We start from the raw sequence: 21,515 nt of genomic DNA, 5'->3' as shown, positions 1-21,515 counted from the left end.
ATAGGTACATCCAGTGCATATGAACACACCAACCTGATACTCAGTACCATAATGTCTGACCCACTTTGTACTTGTAACACTCAAACAGGCTTCACTTTCTATTTTATGTCCGCTCTGTCATCACACTGAAGCGTGATAGTTATGTCAGTATTATTCATTTCTCACAGACCTGCCTTTCACCTTGCTAATATATGGAAGCACTGAATAAACAGTCAATTTGTCATGTTTTTGTATGAAGGTGTTAAAATGTTGAGTTGTACGGCCTTTCCTGCCTCGTGGACTTTTCACCGGTATCGTTTGAATAAATCAAACTGGTAATGAAAAGTGTCGTTACTGATAGGGAAGCAAAACAGAGACAAAGATCTGAATGTGAAAATCCATTGAATTTGGAAATGAAATTTCGACACCATTGAATTAATAGAATCCGTGTATCATATCATTCGTTCTTTTCGTATTCAATTATCCAATTATCCGAAAATGGAAAAATGGCTTATTTTATTATTCATTTACAGATCCAAAATGAAACAGACGAAAAAAAAAAAAAACAAGTAATTTTCCATTCTTTCAATGTCACGCTCAAGTTAAAAATAAGCGATTAGAAAACGGGTCAAATGTCCAGGTTTCATTTGAACATTTTTTTTTTCGATTGACTATGACCCAGAAGTTACTGGTTTCTTCACGTGTTGTGCTGGATAAAGGGGTTTTTATTTTGGTTTATTTGTTTAGTTTTTTGCTGAAGAGCATGGGGAGATTCGTACTGTTTAAGGGAGCCAAATGTGTAACCCTCAAAGAAGACTGCAAAAATATTAACTCCAGTTAAACCAGTCAATAATTCTTTATAATCCTATAAACGTTTTTGCATTTACGCTTTTACATTTTAGAAAATGGGCAAAATCAAGTTTAAAGAGAGGCTGTAATAAAAATACAGTTTTTGGAGTATCAGGGTCGGCGCAGTGGCTTTGTAGTTAGCTTCTTTGCTTCACACCCCCAGGTTGTACTCTGGTTTCCTCCCCTAGTCCAAAGACATGCGTTGTAAATTGTCCGTAGTGTGTGAACAGGTGTATGATGGGCTTACACCTCGTCCACGGTGGCCCCCGCCTTGTGCCCCGAGTCCCCTGAGATAGACTCCAGGGTGACCCTGTGTAAGATCGATGGAATATCTGATTTAATGAACACTGAAAAACTTTTCATTTCTTTTTTTTGAAAGCATGTAACATCAGCACGACGTTTGGGGTTCACCGAAATGGGACTATTGAAGACTCGAATAACCGGCTCTTTTTCCAGTCTGTGTAGCCTCACATTCCTGTTATTGGGTGACACGGGTGGAATCCAATGAGGTTTTCTACTGTTCTCAAGGTTTGGCATGCTGTACATCCTGAGATGCTTTTCCGCTCACCATGTATGTAAAGATAGGTTATTTGATGTTACCATGGCCGTCCTATTAACTTGACCCAGTCTAGCCATTCTCCTTTCGTCAACAAGGTGTTTCCACCCCGAGAACTGCCACTTACCGGATGTTTTTCATACAAGTATGTGTGTGTGGAAATCCTAGGAGAGCCGCAGTTTCTGGAATACTCAAACCAGACCATTTACAACCATGCCACGGATAAAATCACTGGATTACATTCTGGTGTTTGATGTGAATATTGACTGAAGCTCTTCATCTGATCCTGCTTGATGTTGTACATTGTGGTGTTGCCATATGATTGGCTGATTGGATAATTGTATGAATGAGCACATGTACAAGTGATCAGTGAGCACATCTATCTACCATAGAGGTATTTTGGGGCAATACTTGACAATGTACCTGACTTTGTTAGATTTGTGGCCAAGTTGAAGAAGCTTTTGACATCCCAATGGAAAAAAATTAATAAAACATTCCAAGACAAATTCACTTTCAGTCTTGTTTTTTGTTTTGTTTTTTTTCCCCCTTCATGTTAATCTCTTTCTACAGAACTCGTCCAAACTTCATACGTCAATGCAGTGAGCAAGATAAACTGTCTACAGCTGAAGAATCTAAGCATGCATCTGTTTTCACCCTTATAGAAAAAGTTTTGCAGTTCCTATCCAAAAGACACCAAGAGCCCAGATGTCCTTAGAAACTAAATGTAACCTCCAACTCGTGGCCTTTTCAGTAACTCGATTCCCAGACGTCGCCACACTGATCACAGTGCATCCTTCAAATCCACCGTGCAGCGGAAACGGACCAGTCGATTTAAACGGATTGTTGAAAATGTACGTTGTTCAAGGCATTTGTGAATTTGAAATTTCGCTACAAACCGAGTCTGAACAGTCGCCAGAATCTGAGGCAAAAACACACGAAGGAACGAGATCACGTCGTCATTGCCTTGTCTTTGGTGTTCTACATTTTTGACAAAAGTAACAACAGAGATGCTGCGTTAAAGTGGTCAAGAAAATTACACCAGAGTAAAAAAATCCCATTGGGTTAGATGATAAACATCGACTGAAACTCTCGATAGGACGTGACATTGTTGGAGAGTTGCATACGAGCGGACATTCAACAATATTTAGTAGAAGCCTTGTGGATGTTTTCGTCTGTGTTTGTCTGTAATATACTGGACTGTCCTACCAAGAGTTCGACCACGTACACATTCAACTGAAGCTCATACAGTCAGCATACTGAACTCTCCTTTTTGCCATAGTGCGGCCGCTTAACAGGATAAGGCCTCAGAAGTCAAGCACCAGTAGCTTGTGGCTAAAAAGCTGCAGCAGAATTGAGCTCGGCTAGGAGGTGACGGGTGACGGAAAAAAGCTGGGGAACCTCGGAAAGGAACACAGGGCTGTGTTCCAAATCTTTTATTGCCTCCTCTTCAAACTCCAAAAACCTCTGGGCCCTACAGCTAAATCCAAAGCTGAGGAAAACAACCATTCAACTAAGAAGGCCTTCTCAAACACAATGTTTGAGCGAAGGGAGGAAATGATCAAACACGGATCAATTGGAACACAGCCCATACAGCAAAACCGTAAAAAGTTGCCATAGAGTGTAAATGATTCAAAAAGACACAAATCTAAGCCCAAACACTTCATATGACCATTGATATGACTGCTAACGAAATCTATTGTACTGTAGCTACACTGCTACAAGTGTATATAAAGATACACCGATACAACCAGTTGAACATGAATAACACGCAAAGCACATTTCACAAGCACGATATCTTTCAAAAATGTCCAAAAGCACAAATTCCCTAATAAAGGAAAAAGACATGTTTGTGCTAACATGTAAGACTTGAGTTTCTACATCTTCCAAACAAGTACACTTGAGCGTCTTCGTTACTGTAAGCTCGGCTCTGAAAATCTGCTACCACTGTTGTACCAGTAAACACACACACAGACAGAGCAAGTTAGCAAAGATTGGTCAACAAGGTTTCTTCAACACAACCACCTTTTCATACACGTACGCTCACTTCATATTGTCAGTCCCTTTTTAAAAATGAATTAAACCATGAGCAGCTGTCTTCTCAAAAGTCCTGTTAGATAGACTGATAGAGTGCACAATTTAAGAAATAGGAACCAGTCAGAGAGAGGACATCGTAATAAGAACAGGAAGCACTGACCAAATAAGGAAATAGATTAAACCGGTACACGGCGTATGGGAGGCAGGAGATCGTGACCGTTATGTTGAATTATAATGTGTTGGATTATAGAAATAAATAAAGTGGTACTGATGTGTGTGTGTGTGTGTGTGTGTGTGTGTGTGTTTTAGGATGAGCTGGAGTGGGGCAAAGAGAACTGCATTCAGATCAAACGGTCACGACTCTCACTCACTCGCACACATCTATACACACACTTCTTGACACAGATCCCTAACTATCATTTCTGGTGTGTGTGTGTTACAGGTGGCTGAGTCGTTTGAGGATCTGAAGAATTGAGTGTCACAATTCAACATGCACATCAGCGAAACTTCTCCCTCTGACTACACCGGCGCGCGCACACAGAAATTCATAGTGCAGGTAACACACACACACACACACACACACACGAGTAGAACAGGTGTAGTTTAACAGCATATGTGTATAAAGAGGCTTTTTTCTTCAGGTCAAAATATATACAGCAGCGGTGCCCAATATGTCGATCGCGATCGACTGGTCGATCGCAAATGAAGTGCGGGTAGATCGCCATTAAAAAAAAAGATGTTAGTTGACATACAGGGCAGCCAGTCTGAGATCTCGTCTTTTCTCTCACCACGCGTGTGCGATCAAGCGTGCCAGTGCTAAAGGCTAGGGAGCGAAATCGCGGGGAGAGGACATTTTTCAGTCTTTTAAAGACTTCATTGACAAAACCCAGCTCCCAGTGTGCAAATTGATATCAGTCAATGGTTGAGCAGCGCAAATGGATTCATTGCCAAGTGCAGGGAGGACGATGCTTTCCCTGACTTCCTTAACTACCACTGCATAATACACCAAGCCTTATGTGCAAGAATGCTAAACATGAAAGAGATCATGGATGTGGCAACAAAGATCGCCTGTTCTATACGTGCTAGATCACTTCAAAGACGGCTGTTCCGTGCGCATCTGGAGAAGGCACACTGCGACCAATCAGCTCCTGCTACACACTGACGTGAGATGGCTTAGCAGGGGTAAATTCCTGCAGAGATTTCGAGAGCTCTGTCCGGAGATAAGCGAGTTTCTTTTTGCTGTTAAACATGCAGAATACACCCAACTCAATGATGATCAGTGGTTGCTGGACTTTTTTTAACCGAGCATTTTTAACCGATCTGACCAACTTAATTTGGAGCTGCAAGGAAAAGACAAAAATTAAAGGCAGTTAATGCCTTTAAACGGAAAATGCAACTTCTGTTCTCAAAGCTGCAGCACCATGTTTTTGGGAACTTCCAAAACCTCGCGTCAGAGCTGGAGACACAGCGGAAGGCTTGTGCGCAGTTTAACATTGCACGCTACACGGAGCAGATTGACAGCTGTCGGTCAGAGTTTGACAGACGCTTTCAAGACTTTGCTTTACTGGAGCCATTCGCCACATTCATGTGCTACCCGTTTAGGGACAATGTTGAGGTTGATTCACTCGCATCGAAAATTGCAACGCTGTTCACCTGAACTCGTCTGAAGTGGAGGATGAGATTTTGAAACTACAGACTGACATTCAGCTGAAGTCCAGGGCTCATGGACAGTTTTGGAACTTACTCACAGGGGAAAAGTACCCAAACATGAGGAAATGTGCCACCTCCTTGACTGCATTATTTGGCTCTACTTATTTATGTGAGTCAGCCTTTTCCCACATGAAGATCATTAAGTCCAAATACCGTTCCACAATGACTGATCATCATTTGGAGGCCTGCTTGAGGCTGGCTACCAGCAGCTACTGTCCGGACTATGCAACCCTGGCTGATTCTATTCAGTGCACGTCGTCAGAGTAAGGTAATGACCAAAAATGTACTGAATTGTAGCGTCCCATAAGGGTTCATTCAGTTATGCAAGGTACATGAACATATAGTGTGTGTGTGTGTGTGTGTGTGTGTGTGTGTATATATATATATATATAAGTATACGCAGTGTATATATAAATATGTTTCGCATTTTTAGTGTAGGTAGATCTCTTTGACTGGTCATGTTAAAAGTAGCTCGCAAGTCAAAAAAGTGTGGGCACCCCGATATACAGTAAATATAAATATTAGTCATAATTCGCAGCCTTAGAAGCACAAGCATCCAAAGTAAAATTGCAAATGCAGAGTGCAAAATTTTCACCATGATGACAAAGTCCAAGAAGTGTAACTTACTCCTGCAGAAAATAAATAATAATAATAATTAAGTATCAGTGATGTTTCCATTGTTCAGGTGGCGATTGCAGGCGCATTTTATCCGAACTGCTTCCTCCAGGGAACTGTGGACGAGGAGCTCGCCTCCAAGGAGCTCTATGGAAATGACCCCAGGACCACCATAGTGGTATTCAGTCAGCTTCCATTTAACTAGGGGATTAATATTATTATTAATAATATTTCTCTCTCTCCCTCCCTCTCTCTCTCTCAGGTGTGTAATCTCCCTCCATTTGCATTCCTCTACTATAAACAGCTCCAGTCTCTCTTCAGACACTGTGGTTAAGTCAAATCCATCTCCTTTGACAGCTCCAGGTGTGTGTGTGTGTGTGTGTGTGTGTGTGTGTGTTTAATTGTGATTTTCTATAAATATGTATTGTGGGTCTGTGTGTATCAGGGCCTATGTAGAGTTCTACCGCTCGTCAATGAGAGGTTCTGGCGTTCTCCCAGAGGTCTCTCTGTCTCTCCTCCTCGCGCAGCAGAGACTTCCTCTCCATCTCAACGTTTAACCTGCTGGAGAGGTGGAGACTTGGGCAGGGGGGTAGTGTATCTCACACCTCAGATATACACGGTACACACACACACACACACACACACACACACACACACTGCAGCGAGCATCATCAGATGAGTCATAGTTACATTTTAAGTGAGAGTAGTCATGTGACCACATCCCCTAGACAGTGTGATGTTTAGATGATGTTCTGTACATTAGTGCTGTTCTGTTACAGGTCTCTCTCTCTGTGTCTCTCTCACTCACTGTGTGTGTGTCTCTCTCTCAGGGTGAATGTGGATATTCAGAATCAGTCAGTGAGCCCTGTCGGGGTTCTGAGCAGCTCCATTGAGTTGGAGAATCTTCCGTCTAACCCTGTCTTTATCGTCAATATCACCGAGGTGTCTGTTCCGCCTCTTTCACTTTCAGTGCACAAATAAAAAAAAAAAGCAGTGGCTCCTGTGTGTGTGTGTGTGTGTGTGTGTGTGTAAGTCTGGAGAAACAGAGGTGGCTGACAGTGGCCGTTAATACACGGGCGCTCTGCCCACTTCCTGTCTCACTTTATCCAAATCTTCTGTGTCTCTCCCCTTTCTCTGAAACTCACACCAAACCTGGGAACTACTACAGAGCCAAAATACTGCATGTCATGGGGAGTAATGTGGAGGTAACATCTGTACACACACACACGTACACCTACTAAAGCGCCTCCATGATGGAGAATGGAGTGGTTACAGGAAAAATGCACATTGAGTGTACACGTGTGTGTGTGTGTGTGTACAGGTGTTCTTTGTGGACTTTGGTAACACTTCCAAGGTGCCATGTAACTCTCTCTGGAACTTCCTGCTGACCGGCAAGCTCTGCATTCCAGGTATTGTCTCCATGGCAACAATTTAGGCTGTAAACATTAAACACTTAATCTCCAACAACACGTAGTTAATCCAAAATAGTGTGTACCAGAAGTGTATATACTGAGGGGAGTGTGTGTGTGTTCGTTCAGGCTCAGGAGTTCAGCGTGACGTGTTTGGCATCGTCGGCACAGTCAAGAAGTCAGTGTTACAGAGTAAAAGTCTTTTAATTCTTTCAGTACAACAATTTCAAGAAACACAATCAAACATCACAAGCTCATCACACAACTTGGTGACGTCTTCCACGTCCTTCATCTGAAAACACACAGACGAAATAGAAATCACACGCTGCAAGGACACAGCCAGGTTCTGTTTTACACACACCTGAGAGGAGATAAACCAGCTGAACTTTCTAATCTTACATTAAACATCCAACAAGCAGCTTTCGGGTCACAGTGACTACGTTTACATGGACAGCAGTAATCTAATTATTGACCTTACTCTGAGTAAGATCATAATGTGATTAAGGTGTTTACATGCGTCGCGTTTAGAATATTCCTTTCATGTTCCTGTTTTACATGTTTTAGAACATAATTAGATTAACAGCACGCGTCATTACGTCACCGCGCCACGCTGTCCGACGTCCCTCCAGAATTTCACGTATCAACATGCAGTTCGTCTTCGTTATGGAACCGTATACAGTTTTGCATGTTTTTATTTAATTTTTTTACGAACGCTTCAAGTGCAGTTAATTGTCATGCCATACATGCTAATACACAACTGCTTGAAGCCGTGGGCTGCGTCCCAAATCGCGTAGTTACCGTCTATATAGTAGCCGAGATACATGTATTTTTCCCCATTACAGGCCTATAGTAGGAAAGTATGCGATTTGGGACACAGCCGAGCTCTCTTGTTCGCCGTAAAACTGCCGTGTGTGATCGTGTCCTGTCGCAAAATGCGGTGAAAACTCTCACACGACGTTCATAGTGTGATTAAGGTGTTTACATGTGTGTAATACACGTCCATAATGCGACTAAAACAGGAATACTCCACCTGTCTTAATTAGATTAGTGCTTACTTCGATTATGACCTTAATTAGATTAAGGTAAAAAATTGCTGTTTACATGGTAGTTTCTTAATTAGAGTATGGTCTTAATCGGATCAAGAGTGGATTATTGTTGTCTATGTAAACGCAGCTAGTGAGAGATTAATGACAAGTTCCTGTAACGCTTCTTCTGCTTTAAACTCGAACCTGAGGGTTACGACGCCATCTCAAACTAAAACAACATCTATTTACAAAGCTACAGTGCAGAAGAGTTACTCTGACCGGGGCAGGGGCTGGTAAGGTGTGAAAGCAGCTTGAAGTATTTCAGTGTAGTACATTCTGCTCAAGAGTCACTTTGGCTCCCTCCGCTCTAATCTTGGCCAGCTGCTGGATCTGCTGGAGCATTCAGCGCAGCTAAGCGTGCTTGAGTTAGTTGTCTTACTGTTTGTGCTGCGCTGCACGTTAAACACAGTCAGTCAAACAGGTGCGTAATGAACGCGCAGAGAGACAGAGAATAAGAGTGAATAAGTTCAGACGTTACCCTAACAAAACAGTGGCGTTATTGAGGAGTTGCTTGATCGGGTCCTGCGCAGGTGGTTCTTGCGGAGGCGGTCCTTGCGCACGGGATCTGGATCTGGACCGACGTCCGGACATGGTCCAGTTAATTTTTTTTTCCACAAAACTATAAGTGAACACAAAAGTATATCTATGAATATATATACACTAAAATAACAACAATGAATGCAAACTTGTCCCAATTTGTGAAGGTCAAACATAAGCACGCACCACACAGCGCTGACTGCCTCGTGCAGTGACGGTTAGCGCTTTTTCTTGTTAACAAAAACGTGTCGATTAAATAGTTTTGTTTTTTTTTTGCATAAAGAAGAGTTAAGCTCGTCTTGGGAATACATTAAGAAGATTGAATACAAATTTTGTGTGTCTTAAGACAAAAAAAAACGTTATGTGGAACCGTCATGCTAAGCATGGTGGGGGCAAAAAAACGAGGCGTTTACGAGCAAAAGAGTTTTTCTTTATGTAATTAATAGAATTTCCATACTCAAAGCACTTTTAATTCTTTTTTCATGTACAAAACTTGTTGAACAATTCGATTATTATAATTTAGATAAGGCTAATTATCTGACTAAAACCGGCTGGCATTTGCTCGTTACTTATTACAAACTATTTAACTAGCATTAGTTTAAAAACAAGAACACAATTCTAAACAGAACTATAAAAATAAATATCAAATTTTGCTTAAACATCCTTACTGTGACTGTATACTCCTGAGGAAAGCGCAGTTTGAAAAAACCTCCCTCGCGCTGTATCAACCCGCGCACACGTTTATTTTAAAATGTAAATTATATATACTATTTCATATTATATGGACTGATATTTAAAAAACAAAAGTCAAATAAAAGTACAATAAAAAATTTTCAACATAAGACACGGTACTATTTTCAGTGGAAGAATACTAGTTCAGTTTGGGTAGTGAGATGAACATCGGCGCTACATTTTCCTCTTTGACAATTAGAAGATGGCATGAGTTTCAATTCAAAATGGCATCTGTCCTCCAGATGGCGCTCAAACACAGACAAATACAGTAACCTACAGACGTTTAAAAGCTGATAGTTTCCTAAAACTCCCTTGTGGGGAGGAAAGACTGGTAATTACACCGTTTTTTTAGTTATTACGAATGTTATACGACTTAAAATTAGTAATTTTTCCTGGTTTAAAAGGCTGTATTCTACTGGAGAAAATCTAAATGGAGCAACGGAATTTTAAAATGATTGTCAACTCAACAACTTGTGTTCATAATTATGGTAAATAACACTTAAATTCCTTTTAAATAATGTGAAATAAAAGTGTGTGTGTGTTGAGCTATCCTGTTTGACATTAATCTTGGTTCGCTATTTCCTTAGAAAGCTGTTAGCCTTTTTCCTAATATGATCATGTTTGTGTTAGTCTACTTTTAATTAGGACTCTTTATTGTTTAAGATATTTAAAAATAAATATTTTATGCTGTTTATTTATCAATTAACCAACAGTATTTCTCATTGCTATTATTTTATTTCAGTTAACAGTGACCATGAGCAGAGAGATAACATTTAACTGTTTATGACCTCCTGATTTAAAGCTTAAACAAGAAAAGATTGGTATCTGGATCAGTATCATCTGTAAAAATCCTGATCGGAGCATCAGTAATGAACACCATTAAACTAAAGCGCTTTGCATCTGACGGGTAAATGAACTCACCCAATCACATCCTATATGAGATTATTCAGATATCTACACAATACACACAGAGCGGTTCGAGAACTGACTCCAGCCCAGAACCATGACAGTGGAAATGTCTAATAGTGCAGCTTTAAATATATTTAAGAGGAGCAGACTTCAAACACTGAACATTGAGGTTTATTGTATTTGTTTACAAGGTAAACAGGTTCACGGTTGTTTTGTGCATACAGTCTGTAAAATGAACTGAAAATATTAGATTTAGTTTATCAGAAGGTAAATTAATGTGTCATGGCTCACACGATGTTCCTAAATTCTGTCATAATTGACCAGCTCAAGTTTTCTCATGCCTACTTATATTTACTTATATTGTGGCACATTAATGTTACCATCTCTAAAATAAAAAAAAGAAAAGAAAAAATGTTTAAAAAACAAAAAAAACCCTAAACTTCAACTGTGCTCCTAAATTCTTGTAATTAGGAGCACAAGTGCTCCTAAAAGAAATTGTCTTGCGTCTCTCCTCCTGTAAACACTGTTAAAGATTTGTAAATGATCAGGAATGTAGCACAACATGGAAGTGAAAGCAGTGGTCTGTTCATTTAAATGTGAAAGTGCAATAAAAATATGTTGTCCCTAAAATCAATGAATAATCGAGATCTCAGTATTGATCAAAATAATCGTGATTATCATTTTGGCCATAATCGTGCAGCCTACCTGCATTATTAGATAAAAATCTTAAAAGTTCATGTGACATGGACGTTAAAGTCATTTGCTTATGTCATGTTTCATGTAGGTTATTTTTGCAGGAATGATGCCGTTTGTCAAATCATGTCGGATTTCCCATGTTAAATCATAGCACTTTTTCTCTGTCGGCACCACATACGTGTTTGGGACGTATTTTCTCAGAGGCTTTGGCTGTAAATAATTAAATTACACACACAAAACGTCATTTTTATAAAAATGCATGCGATTTAAAAAAAAAAAAAAAACTCCTTCATACAAATATGAATCATCTGGATGTAACTTACAGGCGGAGGCTAGTATGCAAATTTTTCGTGAAGATTGAAAAAACAAGTGTATTAGTCACATGACACTCTAAGAAACAAAAAGAGTAACGGTACCTGGGTGGACGAGTGTAGCTTTTTACGTTTCCCTCCAGGGAAATGAAACCTCCCCCACTCCTTCTGGTAGAAGAAATACCTGAGTGAGAGGAAAAGGACTTTTTAAAGATATGACCAATATATGGTCAAAACACTTACAGACATGAGCATATTGGTGGCGTTTGTCCAAAAAGCTTACCTTCCAACACGATCTGTTTTTTTCAATTCACTTTTGTTTGGACGATCGTAGCGCTTCTTCTCTGTTGGCAACACACACCTCTTTAGGATGTATTTTCTTGGAGGCTTTGGCTGTAAATAATTAAATTACACACACAACGTAATTTTTTTTTATAAAAAAAATCCTTATATAGGATTTCCCCCCGTATACTCTCAACGCAAAAGTTGATGATTTCCGTCATGAGATCGTGTTTGTTCTTCACGAACAGTACAGTGTCTCTAAAGTACAGGGAAAATACGTTTTCTATTTAAAGTAATTATTTAAACAGAGTGAATTTGGAAGTGTCATGCTTAAAAACAAGCTTATTTATTTATTTATTTATTTATTTATTTATTTATTTATTATTAATGAAAGGCAAAGCTGTTTTAAGAACATAATCCTAAAATCCACTAAAAAGTGGGCAAAGTGGAGTGTACTCTGAATGTTTTTTTGGGACAGAAATGTATGGTACAGTTATAGTAGACTACATACACACTAAGTACTAATACTTATGTTCAGTAGTATGTGAACAGTTTATGTAATTATAAACGTACAAATGATAATTTATTGACATTTTAAATGAGTTGGTGGACATTAGTATCCACTAGGTGGCAGCAGTGCAACTGTTATATCGCCTCACTGAGCAGTCTAGTGCTGTCTGAAACCTCTCCCTAGATCTTTTCACATTATCAATAGGTGATGTGTGTATGCTATAAGGCTGGTCTGTTTCATCTCCTTTAACTAGAATGACTATTGTCCCATGGCCTGTAGGGGGGTTGTGGAATATATCCTTACAATTACAGGGGTCTCTGGCTAGAAGAAGCACTTTTCAGCCCTCAGAATGTCATGGAAACAATCTTTCCAGCCTAAGTTAAAATAAAACTTCAGAGACAGAGGGTTTGTAGATGCCAGAGATGGAGGTCGAGGGGACCATGAAGAGGTGGCTCCAGCTGGCATCAGATCGAGAGTGTGGGCGCAAGAGCAGACTTTTGATAAAGGAGGGTATTTACAGTGTTCTAACTGGTGTGTTTTTTGCGCTATTATTAATTTGTTAAAATGTTCATATTATAGTCTATTTTTAATTGTTTATAAAAGTCCTTGCTTTTTTCAAGTGGCTGAATTAGTGCGCGCGTGTGTGTGTGTGCGCATGTGTGTGTGTGCGCATTGGTAGCTGGGTGGGTATATAGTTGTGGTCGGATGTTGACATACCCCTTGCAGGAAAAAGAGACCCTGTGTAATCTGTTTAAACGACTTTTACGCATGTTTTGCAGAGAGATCATTTTCACCTTGCTGTTTGGGTCTCTGTCCCACACTGTTACAATGCAGTATTGAGAGAGCGCGAGGGAGATCGATTTTCTATCAGAAACAGTAACTATATAAAATGGACGTCAACACGCACCACTCTGTGAGGTCATTTCTCGCTCTCAACAGAGTAGTTGTGATTGTTTAGTGTTTACGACAGGGCCAAAACATTCAAGGCCATGGTGTATTTTGACTGTTCCTGTAGCATAATCTCACCAAACTGTGTGTACATGAGTCCACAGACACTGAGTCTATTCACAGTTCCATGCTGTATAGATGTTCTGCTCATCCTCACTGTACCGTAAAGGTCAGAACCTCACATCTGTAACCTTGTAGCTTTCCTTAATAAACACGACTGCAACCAAGCTTATGTATCACTACTATTTTTAGATCTCCGCCTCTCAAAAGTATTGGCGCCCTACGCGTCCGGCTCTCAAATCTATTGGCGCCCTACGCGTCCGGCTCTCAAATCTATCGGCGCCCGATCCGAATTTTGCCACAGCAAGCACCACTCACATTTTCTTCAGGAAATGTCCCTTAAAATAATAAAAAGTCTGTCACTAGGCCGTGTGTCAAGATAAACGTAAAAACATCTTGAGCTTGTGTTCACCACAGACCTTATTTTTCGGCATTTAACCCAAAACCCCATTGACGGAAGTGCTAATACGCTGACTCGTTTCTGGGTTTCACGACTCATTCCTGCAGCACTCTGTAAGACGGGCTGTTATCATCAAACCATCGAAGTAGGATAAGCAGCTTTGGTAGTGATTCTTTAAATGAACCGATTCAGAATCCTCTTCTTGAATCGTTTGAGTCGTTCTCACTCGGCCAGTGTTGCACGTGTTGGTTGGTTGTTCTGGACGTGTAATCAGCACGTGTTCACAGACCGTAAATCCCGACCTCGTTGTAGACACGCGACAGAAATTTCATACTAAAGTAAGTATTTTATATTTTCTGGGTCTAAACAGAGCAGAAGTATTGCTAATGTGTTGTACAGATTCTATTGGACTGGTGAACTGTGTGGATTTGTATATTTAACCAAGTTTAATATGGCCTGCTTTGTTCAGTCAGAGACAAGTAAAACTGTTCTAATCTTCATTTATTTTCCATAGATAAAACAAATGTTTGCTTACACATGAATACATACTTTATGCCTTCAGAATGGTGGAGATTTGTCTCTTAACTATGGGAGGTGGGGGGTACTATAAAATGCACAGTTCTGAGACACTATATACCTATACTGTGAAATCAGTACATGTGTGTGTTTAGAATGGTTATAGCTTTTGGAAAAAAAAAACTATTCTTGAATCTATTAGTCCTTGTTCTGATGCACCTGTAACGTCTCCCTGAGGGCAGCAGATTAAACAGATCAGAGCCAGGGTGAGAGCTGTCCTTAACGATGGTTTTTCCTCTGCTGAGGCAACGGGAGGTGTAAATATCCATCAGGGAGGGGAGAGGTAATAAATACACTTAGAAATGTGATTACTTGATGACCGTAGACAAAACTCTATACATGTGAAATGTTTTGTTGAAGTTCAGATGAAACTCTAATGTACAGAATCTTCAACAGAGTTCTGCAGAAAGATTTTGAATGCCTGTCATTCACCAGAACAAATCTGCAGTTGATCAGTCTGTCTAAAAGAAAAAATCTAAACACACAATATAAAATTCCTGCAGTGTGAATAAAGCTTGTATTGCTTTTAGCAAACATGTCTAGTACTCTCGGTTCAATGTACACAATTTACCCCATTTAAATGCATTTTGGAAATTGTTCCACATGGCCTTAAAGTGTGAATATTCACTGTATGCCAAATAAGTAATCAAAGAATGGAATGGATTTTTTTCTTCTCTAATGGACCATTAATCACAATTATAAAAGATGATGCATCAGGTACAAAGTATCAGAGGTCCCCCCCACCACACACTCCTCCCCCCCCACAATGGTTGCATGACTTTTGCTACACCATTTCTATATGCATTCATTCATATATATATCATATATATATATATATATATATATATATATATATATATATATATATATAAAATCTCTCTCTCTGACACACTCCCGCTCGCTCTCTCGGACACACTCACTCTCTCTCTCTCTCTCTCTCACTTCCCCGAGTAAAGAGTGTGAGACATCACATCGAGAATGCAATTCCAAATCTGTAACGTGTAATTTTACACTATCAGAAGGAGGGACACGTTCAATCTCAGTCTTTAAAAAGATGTCTGGCAACGAAGGGGTGTGTGTGTGTAAAACAATAACATGCATGATGTATATTATGATCAGATCGTATACGTGATTATAAGCAGATTATTCCTCTAATCTTATAAGTGATTAAAAATGGAAACCGAGCTTCGGCACATCAGTAATAATAATAATAAGTGGTATGACGTGATCAGTGGATCGATGAGGCTCTCTCTGAGTCACCAGATCTCACTCTGAGAGATCTGGTGGAAAGTCAGAGTTATAGAGTTATAGTGCTGAGAAAAGTTTGTAAAGAAAAAATAAAAGTGTTTTTATAAGGTTTTCATTTCTTTGATTCACCCTCTTATATTAATGCACTTGTTCTTACATGTTATCGTTCCTATAGTAGCTGATAATCAAGGATGGGGTTGTGTGATGCGTTACCATGACCACCTGCTATTGTTATGCGTGTGTACATAATACGGGAACGCTTTAAGTGACCATTCCCATAATAGTTTATGATTTCTGAGGCCCTCATTGTATCTGCATTATTATAACGTATTGCACTGGGGAGCTGTTTACCAAACAGTCAGTAAACCCTGCTGGAAGTGTTTTTTTATTTATTTTATTTTTATTAAAAAAAAATTTTTTTTTTGCCCCCTATCACTTTCTGTGCGAGGGTGGAGTGAGTGTTCTCAGTCCCGTCTCGGGCTGAACCATCACAGCTCTATTAAAATTGTCATCAAGTCTGAACATTAGAACCCAGCTTCCTTTTTTTTCAAGAACACACTATATGGCCAAAAGTTTGTGGACACCTGACCGTCACACCCGTACAGTATACTCTTGTTGAACATCCCCTTCCAGATGTATTTCCCCTTTGCTGTTACAATAGAGTCCACTCTTCTGGCCAGTAAAGTTCTTCTGCATCAACCTTAACACACTGTGTCTTCATGGAGCTGGGTTTGTGTACAGGGGCGTTGTGATGCTGGAACCGGTTTGGGTCTATTAGTTCCAGTGAAGGGAAATTGTAACGCTACAGCGTACAGAGACGTTCTATACAGCTGTGTGGCAACAGTTCAGGGAAGAAGCACATGTGGGTGTTATGGTCAGGCGTCCATATACTTTTGGTTACATGGTATATCATGTTTATGCTGTAATGAAGATTCAGTGAACTGCAGGCTGGTGACTGATTTCAGCACCAAGGACAGCACCAGCTGAGGCCTGAGTCACTATGAGAGGCCGAGAGAAACAAGTCTCTCTCTCCATTTCTTTATCTCTTTCTGTCTGACTGATTGTCTTTCCATCTCTCTCTTGATCGGTCTCTGTCTCACACTCTGTGTATGTGTGTCTCACTGTTGTCTCTATCTCGGTCTCTCACTTTGTCATTCTCTCTCACTTTCTTTCTGTCTGACTGCCTTTCTGTCTCTATTGATCTCTCTCTCTCTCTCTCTCTCTCTCTCTCTCTGGGAGTGCGTGCGTGGGGAGGACAGAGTGCGGTTCTGAGACAAAATCTTTTCAAAATGTTTGGTAAACAGAGCAAATGATGTACTGCACACAATCATACACAAAGATCAATCATACTGTATAAGACAGATCTATTACAGAGAATCTGCATCTAGTAAGGGACTTGTATGACCATGCGTATGACAACAAGATTGAAATGGGGTTTTTACCATTAGATCAGGAGAAAGCTTTTGACCGGGTCGAACATGTTTTTCTTTTTAACATCCTAAAGGCTTTTGGTTTTGGTGAAAATTGTATCTCAATGATGAGGCTATTATACTCTGAAGCTACATTTATGATAAAAGTGGCCGGTAGCTTAAGTACTGCTGTGAAGGCTCAGAGGGGTATCAGGCAGGGCTGCCCCCTGTCGGGCCGACTTTACAGCATAATTATTTAACCCCTGCTATATAAGCTTAGGAAAGAATTGACGGGTCTACAAATCGACACTCTAAACGGTCAACAACCCACCAAATTATCTGCATATGCGGATGATATCACAGTCATATTGTGGTGTTTGTCTTTTAGATGCTGGTGAGACAGAGACTGTGGAGGACTCTCCTCCTCCTGAGAGTTTCAGGCTGGACCACACACTAGTGTAAGCATACCCACGGTTTCCTTTCACAACTGCGTATCTGAGCGTGTCTTTAACACTGACCTGTGATGTGTTTTGATAGCACCCCTTATTCAAGCTCCATAAGGGAGATGCTGATGACATTTGGGACCGCAACTTATAAAGTTGGGCTTAAGGTGCACCCTAATGAGCAGGACCCCCGTGTGCCTATCATGTGCTGGGGCAGCTGTTCTTACACCATCCAGTCTATAGGTCAGTCTGCACCCATTTCTTACAGACTAAGAATTCATGTATAAGATTTACAATATTCACTGACCTGTGTTAAGGGGTAGTTAGTAAAAATGTTGTTCTTTTTGGTAAAGAACTTTATGATATGCATTTGTTGTTTTTCTGTGCTTGTATTTTGTACAGAGAGATTATTGGTAGATGAGGAGAAGCCTTGTTTGGAAGTTTACCCTGTAGACAGGTATGACAACCCAACTTATTGTCATATCTCAGCCCAGCCAGGACTCGGTTTCCAGAGAAGCAACACCCACTTCTAACATGGCCGCTGAGGACTACACTTCCCACACACGCATGCGCTCACCTCCCCGGAGTTCTGATCTCACACACCTGCAGCCAATCACCTTGTCCACTCACCACGGCTTATTAAGAGACTTTGGATACAGAGACACTTTGTGAAGTAAATGTTCAGCAGACTAGTTTCTCTGTCGTTCTCCAAGCGTTACCTGCTGTGTTTATTCGATAAGTGACTTTGACCTTTGCTTACGTCCCCGACCACGATTTCTGTCTTGCCCCGTTTGTTTTGTTTGCATGATCGCCTGACCCTCGCTTGCTTCTTGATTATGGACTGTGTTCACCCCTCTGGATTATTCTGCCTGAACCTGCCGCCCGCTTCTGCTTCTGTATTCCCCACGGTACGTGACACTTATCAAGCCAGAATGAATTCTTCTTTCGAGGGATGTGTGATGATGTAATAAATTCTGTATCAGAGGTATTGTTAGTGCTGTTAAAATACTCGACGAAGCACTGTTTGCTTGCAGGATGTAGTAGTTAATTGTACACTAGAATAAATTCTTCCGATGATTTGATTTGCTTTTCACTTGTAATTCTAAATATAAAAGCATATATATAACTGTGTGTGTATATATAAATAGACTGCATCTGTCAGATCATTACTCAAGCTTCTGAGCATCATTCGCACTCTAAAGATATCTAGAAGATTGCTCAATTATGTGTTCGGGGTTCATTTTGGTAGCATTACTATTCTGAATCACAAATATCTGCAGGTATTATGCTATCCTTCCTCAGTTCTAATTCCTTCTATATCCTGTGATATTTATCCATATTTTGTATCCTAAATAATAAAAAATAGAAGTGTCATAAAACGTGCCCTTGTTTAGGAGACTATTTGAGTTCCCTGGCTCAGTTTGGCTCTGCATGCTGGACTGTCTCCTCTCACTCCTCTGTGCAAAATCACTTCATGCGACTGTTGGTAGGTATATTTATTTCATTATTTATTTATTTTTCTCTCACTTGTAGTCTTTTAGTTCTTTAACTGTGTGTGTGCGCGCGCGCTCCGTGCAGCACTTGTTCTTGATCCCCAGGTGGAAAGTTCCCCCTGCATTCTGGATATGGACATGTTCCACTTAGTGGTGAGCTGACAAGCTTGTTAAATGATACTTTAGGCACTATTAAATGTATATTAGCATCAGATTAGAGTATCATTGTTGTCCAGAATCTAAACCTGTCTATCTAACAGGTCATTGTCTGTGGTTTCTTTGGCTGTAGTCTCTGAATCATGTTTTGTGTTTCTATGTCAGGTGAGTCTGGTGCTGTCCTATTCAGCATTGCACTGCTTAGACTCCTCAGGGCTTAGTGCGGATACTGCACACCTGCATCTCTTCCACTTGGTCATTGTTGCTCACCTGGTCCAGATCCTCCTCACCTCTGTGCCAGGTTAGAGCATATTCTACTTAGAGCACGTACAACTTAACAATAGATGGTGATCTGTGTTATGTTGTCATTTGTTTGTGTTTATTAACCCTCGTTCTTACAAATGAGTAATAACGTGTTTCAGTATGAATGTTCTTTTGGGATGTTTTTATTGAGTGTGCTGTCAGGCACAGTTGTGTGGGAGTCAATAATGGGGCTGTCAAAGTAATTCACTGCAGCCAAGAGTGTTAGATTTGCGTAGGGATTTATTTTGTTTTTTTTTGGGGGGGTTTGAACACAATTTTTAAAAAGTGCTTAAATTTAATCCTAAAGAAATGTTTCTATACAGGCTGCAGTACACATGTTTTTTATTTACTATTTGTTTTTTTTATACTGTTTCAGTATTTAGTAGACTTTGTTTTGTGAATAGCAATGGTTTTGTGTCCGAGTTGTCATGTTTTGAGTTTTGCCAAAACTTACTGCTTATTAGAGATGCCGAGCAAAGGTGCTTCAAAGTATTGAGCAAAGGCTGTGAATACTTATGAACATGTGCTTTTTTTTTCATAAATTTCATACTCATAAAGATTTCAAACAAACTTCTTTCATGTTGTCATTATGGTGTATTGTTTGTAGAATTTTGAGGAAAATAATGAATTTAATCCATGTGGGAATACAGCTGTAACATAACAAAATGTGGAAAAAGTGACGCGCTGCGAATACTTTCCGGATGCACTGTATATAGTATATTGTATGTAGTGAAACTGATCTTGTTCTTTCCCTGTCCCCTATCTATCTGTAGGTGCTGGGGAATGGGAAGTGCTGTGTGCATATGTGTCTGCCTCCTAACCTGCTCCAGCTCTATTATAATCACCAGGAGCTTCTGGATCCCCTGCTTCAGGGGTGAGAAACTTCATAACTGAGCCGAGAAATGACAGGTTTTCTGTGAATGCTGATGATGCCATATCATGTGTACACATCATTGATTGTTTTGTAATGGGTTGAGTGTGTTGTGTCCATTTGTCCTGCAGGTGGTGCTCACATCCAGGCATGCAACAATGTCTCCAGTCACCTGAAACCCTTATAAGGTGATCATTCTTTGTTCTTATCTATAGCCTTCTGAACTTTGCTTTGAAATGGTGGTTTTAACCCCCTTACCCCGTAAGGCCGATATAGCGGCCTAAACGTAAACGTTATCCCCGTGAGGCCGGTGTACTGGCATTGCTCTGCTATGATTCCTTACTTATTTAATTATTATTTTTTGACCCGGAAGGTTGATGAAGTCATGACGTCACGACATGATTACAACATTACGCTGTCATTACAATGAAGATGATCCAAGCGTGAATATTGGCGTAATAGTAGAAGTTAACTAAAAATGCCAAAGTGAAAAGCTAATCGTGTTCCAGCTAAAGTTACACCTACAGTGAACACAGGTACATCTAAAACGGGGGGGGGGGGGGGGAAACATACACAGTTACACAGGCGAGAGCGAGGATTCTAGATAGTGACAGCAGTGAAAGTTCAGGCGATGTTGAAACCGAAACTGATAGTGATGCAAACTCATGATTCAGACCCTGATCCGTCTTCATCTTCAGCTATCATCTATAGCTCCACACATGGAGCAGTGTTTAGATTTTGTGCTGATATAAACTGGAATCAGCTCCCAGTCGATGTTAAATGTGCCACAGATGAAAATATCTTTAAATCTAGATTAAATACATTTTTTTTTTCATGTGCCTACACATAATCTAGGCTTGCACTTTATGTTCATATTGCACTATATTCTTTGCACTATTATTTATGAATTGTATTTGATTGCATTTAGACCTTTAAGGAGTATTACTAATTTTTTTAATTTCACACTCCTTTCAGTCTAACTTCGCATTTGCTTCACTCTCAGTTTACACTCACATCACTTTCGCTTCTCTTTTGTTGCTGTCAGATCCTAATGTGACTGAGATCATTAAAAGTGTCTAATTAAAGTCAGAATGATTTCCCCCTTTTCCAATAAAATAAAAAGTCACACATACTTGTTTAATCAGCTTAAAAAAACAGTTTCGCCCCAGAGGGCAGGGCATTTCCCACAAACTGAAACTGACTTTTCACCAAAGAACTGCTGCATCTCGTCCTTCTGCTACTAAAAGAAAGCAGTTTTTAGTGTGAAATATGAGCTCATTAGGTTTAAAACCATCCTGATGACAAAAACATCTCAGAATGAGAATCACACTCAATGACAAACCAGCGGAAAGCATCGAGTGATCAACTTTACACCAAACATAATGGAGAGTTT

General features: G+C 40.1%; 1 protein-coding gene and 1 long non-coding RNA gene across 4 annotated transcripts; both read left to right on the top strand.

Annotated features, from left to right (window-relative positions):
* The first annotated feature begins 3,565 nt into the window (after nucleotides 1-3,565).
* LOC128604812 (uncharacterized) lies at nucleotides 3,566-6,690 on the top strand. 2 transcript variants are annotated; one of them, XR_008385311.1, is made up of 5 exons: nucleotides 3,566-3,771; nucleotides 3,861-3,974; nucleotides 5,814-6,106; nucleotides 6,189-6,362; nucleotides 6,574-6,672. It is a non-coding gene; the product is annotated as an uncharacterized LOC128604812 (long non-coding RNA). The 2 variants fall into 2 exon arrangements; XR_008385310.1 differs by having other exon boundaries at nucleotides 6,189-6,690.
* An 8,443-nt stretch (nucleotides 6,691-15,133) lies between these two features.
* Nucleotides 15,134-20,658, top strand: LOC128604801 (E3 ubiquitin-protein ligase UBR2-like). Of its 2 annotated transcripts, XM_053619896.1 has the most exons (5): nucleotides 15,134-18,207; nucleotides 18,694-18,785; nucleotides 18,878-18,945; nucleotides 19,114-19,249; nucleotides 20,025-20,658. In XM_053619896.1, exons 2-5 carry the CDS (start codon nucleotides 18,731-18,733, stop codon nucleotides 20,069-20,071), a joined length of 306 nt encoding a protein of 101 aa, XP_053475871.1. In that variant the 5' UTR covers nucleotides 15,134-18,207; nucleotides 18,694-18,730; the 3' UTR covers nucleotides 20,072-20,658. The 2 variants fall into 2 exon arrangements, with proteins under 2 accessions (XP_053475871.1, XP_053475870.1); XM_053619895.1 differs by having other exon boundaries at nucleotides 15,134-18,785.
* Nucleotides 20,659-21,515: the final 857 nt, after the last annotated feature.

This window comes from Ictalurus furcatus, unplaced genomic scaffold (assembly GCF_023375685.1).
Source record: "Ictalurus furcatus strain D&B unplaced genomic scaffold, Billie_1.0 scf3, whole genome shotgun sequence".
NCBI lineage: Eukaryota > Metazoa > Chordata > Actinopteri > Siluriformes > Ictaluridae > Ictalurus > Ictalurus furcatus.
Note: the sequence above shows the minus strand (reverse complement) of the source record. Positions and strands in the feature narration are given on the sequence as shown.

What these genes read in the sequence shown, in the direction of transcription:
- LOC128604801 (XM_053619896.1), top strand. Translation starts at nt 18,731, where the DNA reads ATGCTGGACTGTCTCCTCTCACTCCTCTGTGCAAAATCACTTCATGCG. An exon ending in ATCACTTCATGCGACTGTTG is followed by an intron (nt 18,786 to 18,877) that starts GTAGGTATATTT and finishes CGCTCCGTGCAG; the next exon opens with CACTTGTTCTTGATCCCCAG. An exon ending in TGGACATGTTCCACTTAGTG is followed by an intron (nt 18,946 to 19,113) that starts GTGAGCTGACAA and finishes TTTCTATGTCAG; the next exon opens with GTGAGTCTGGTGCTGTCCTA.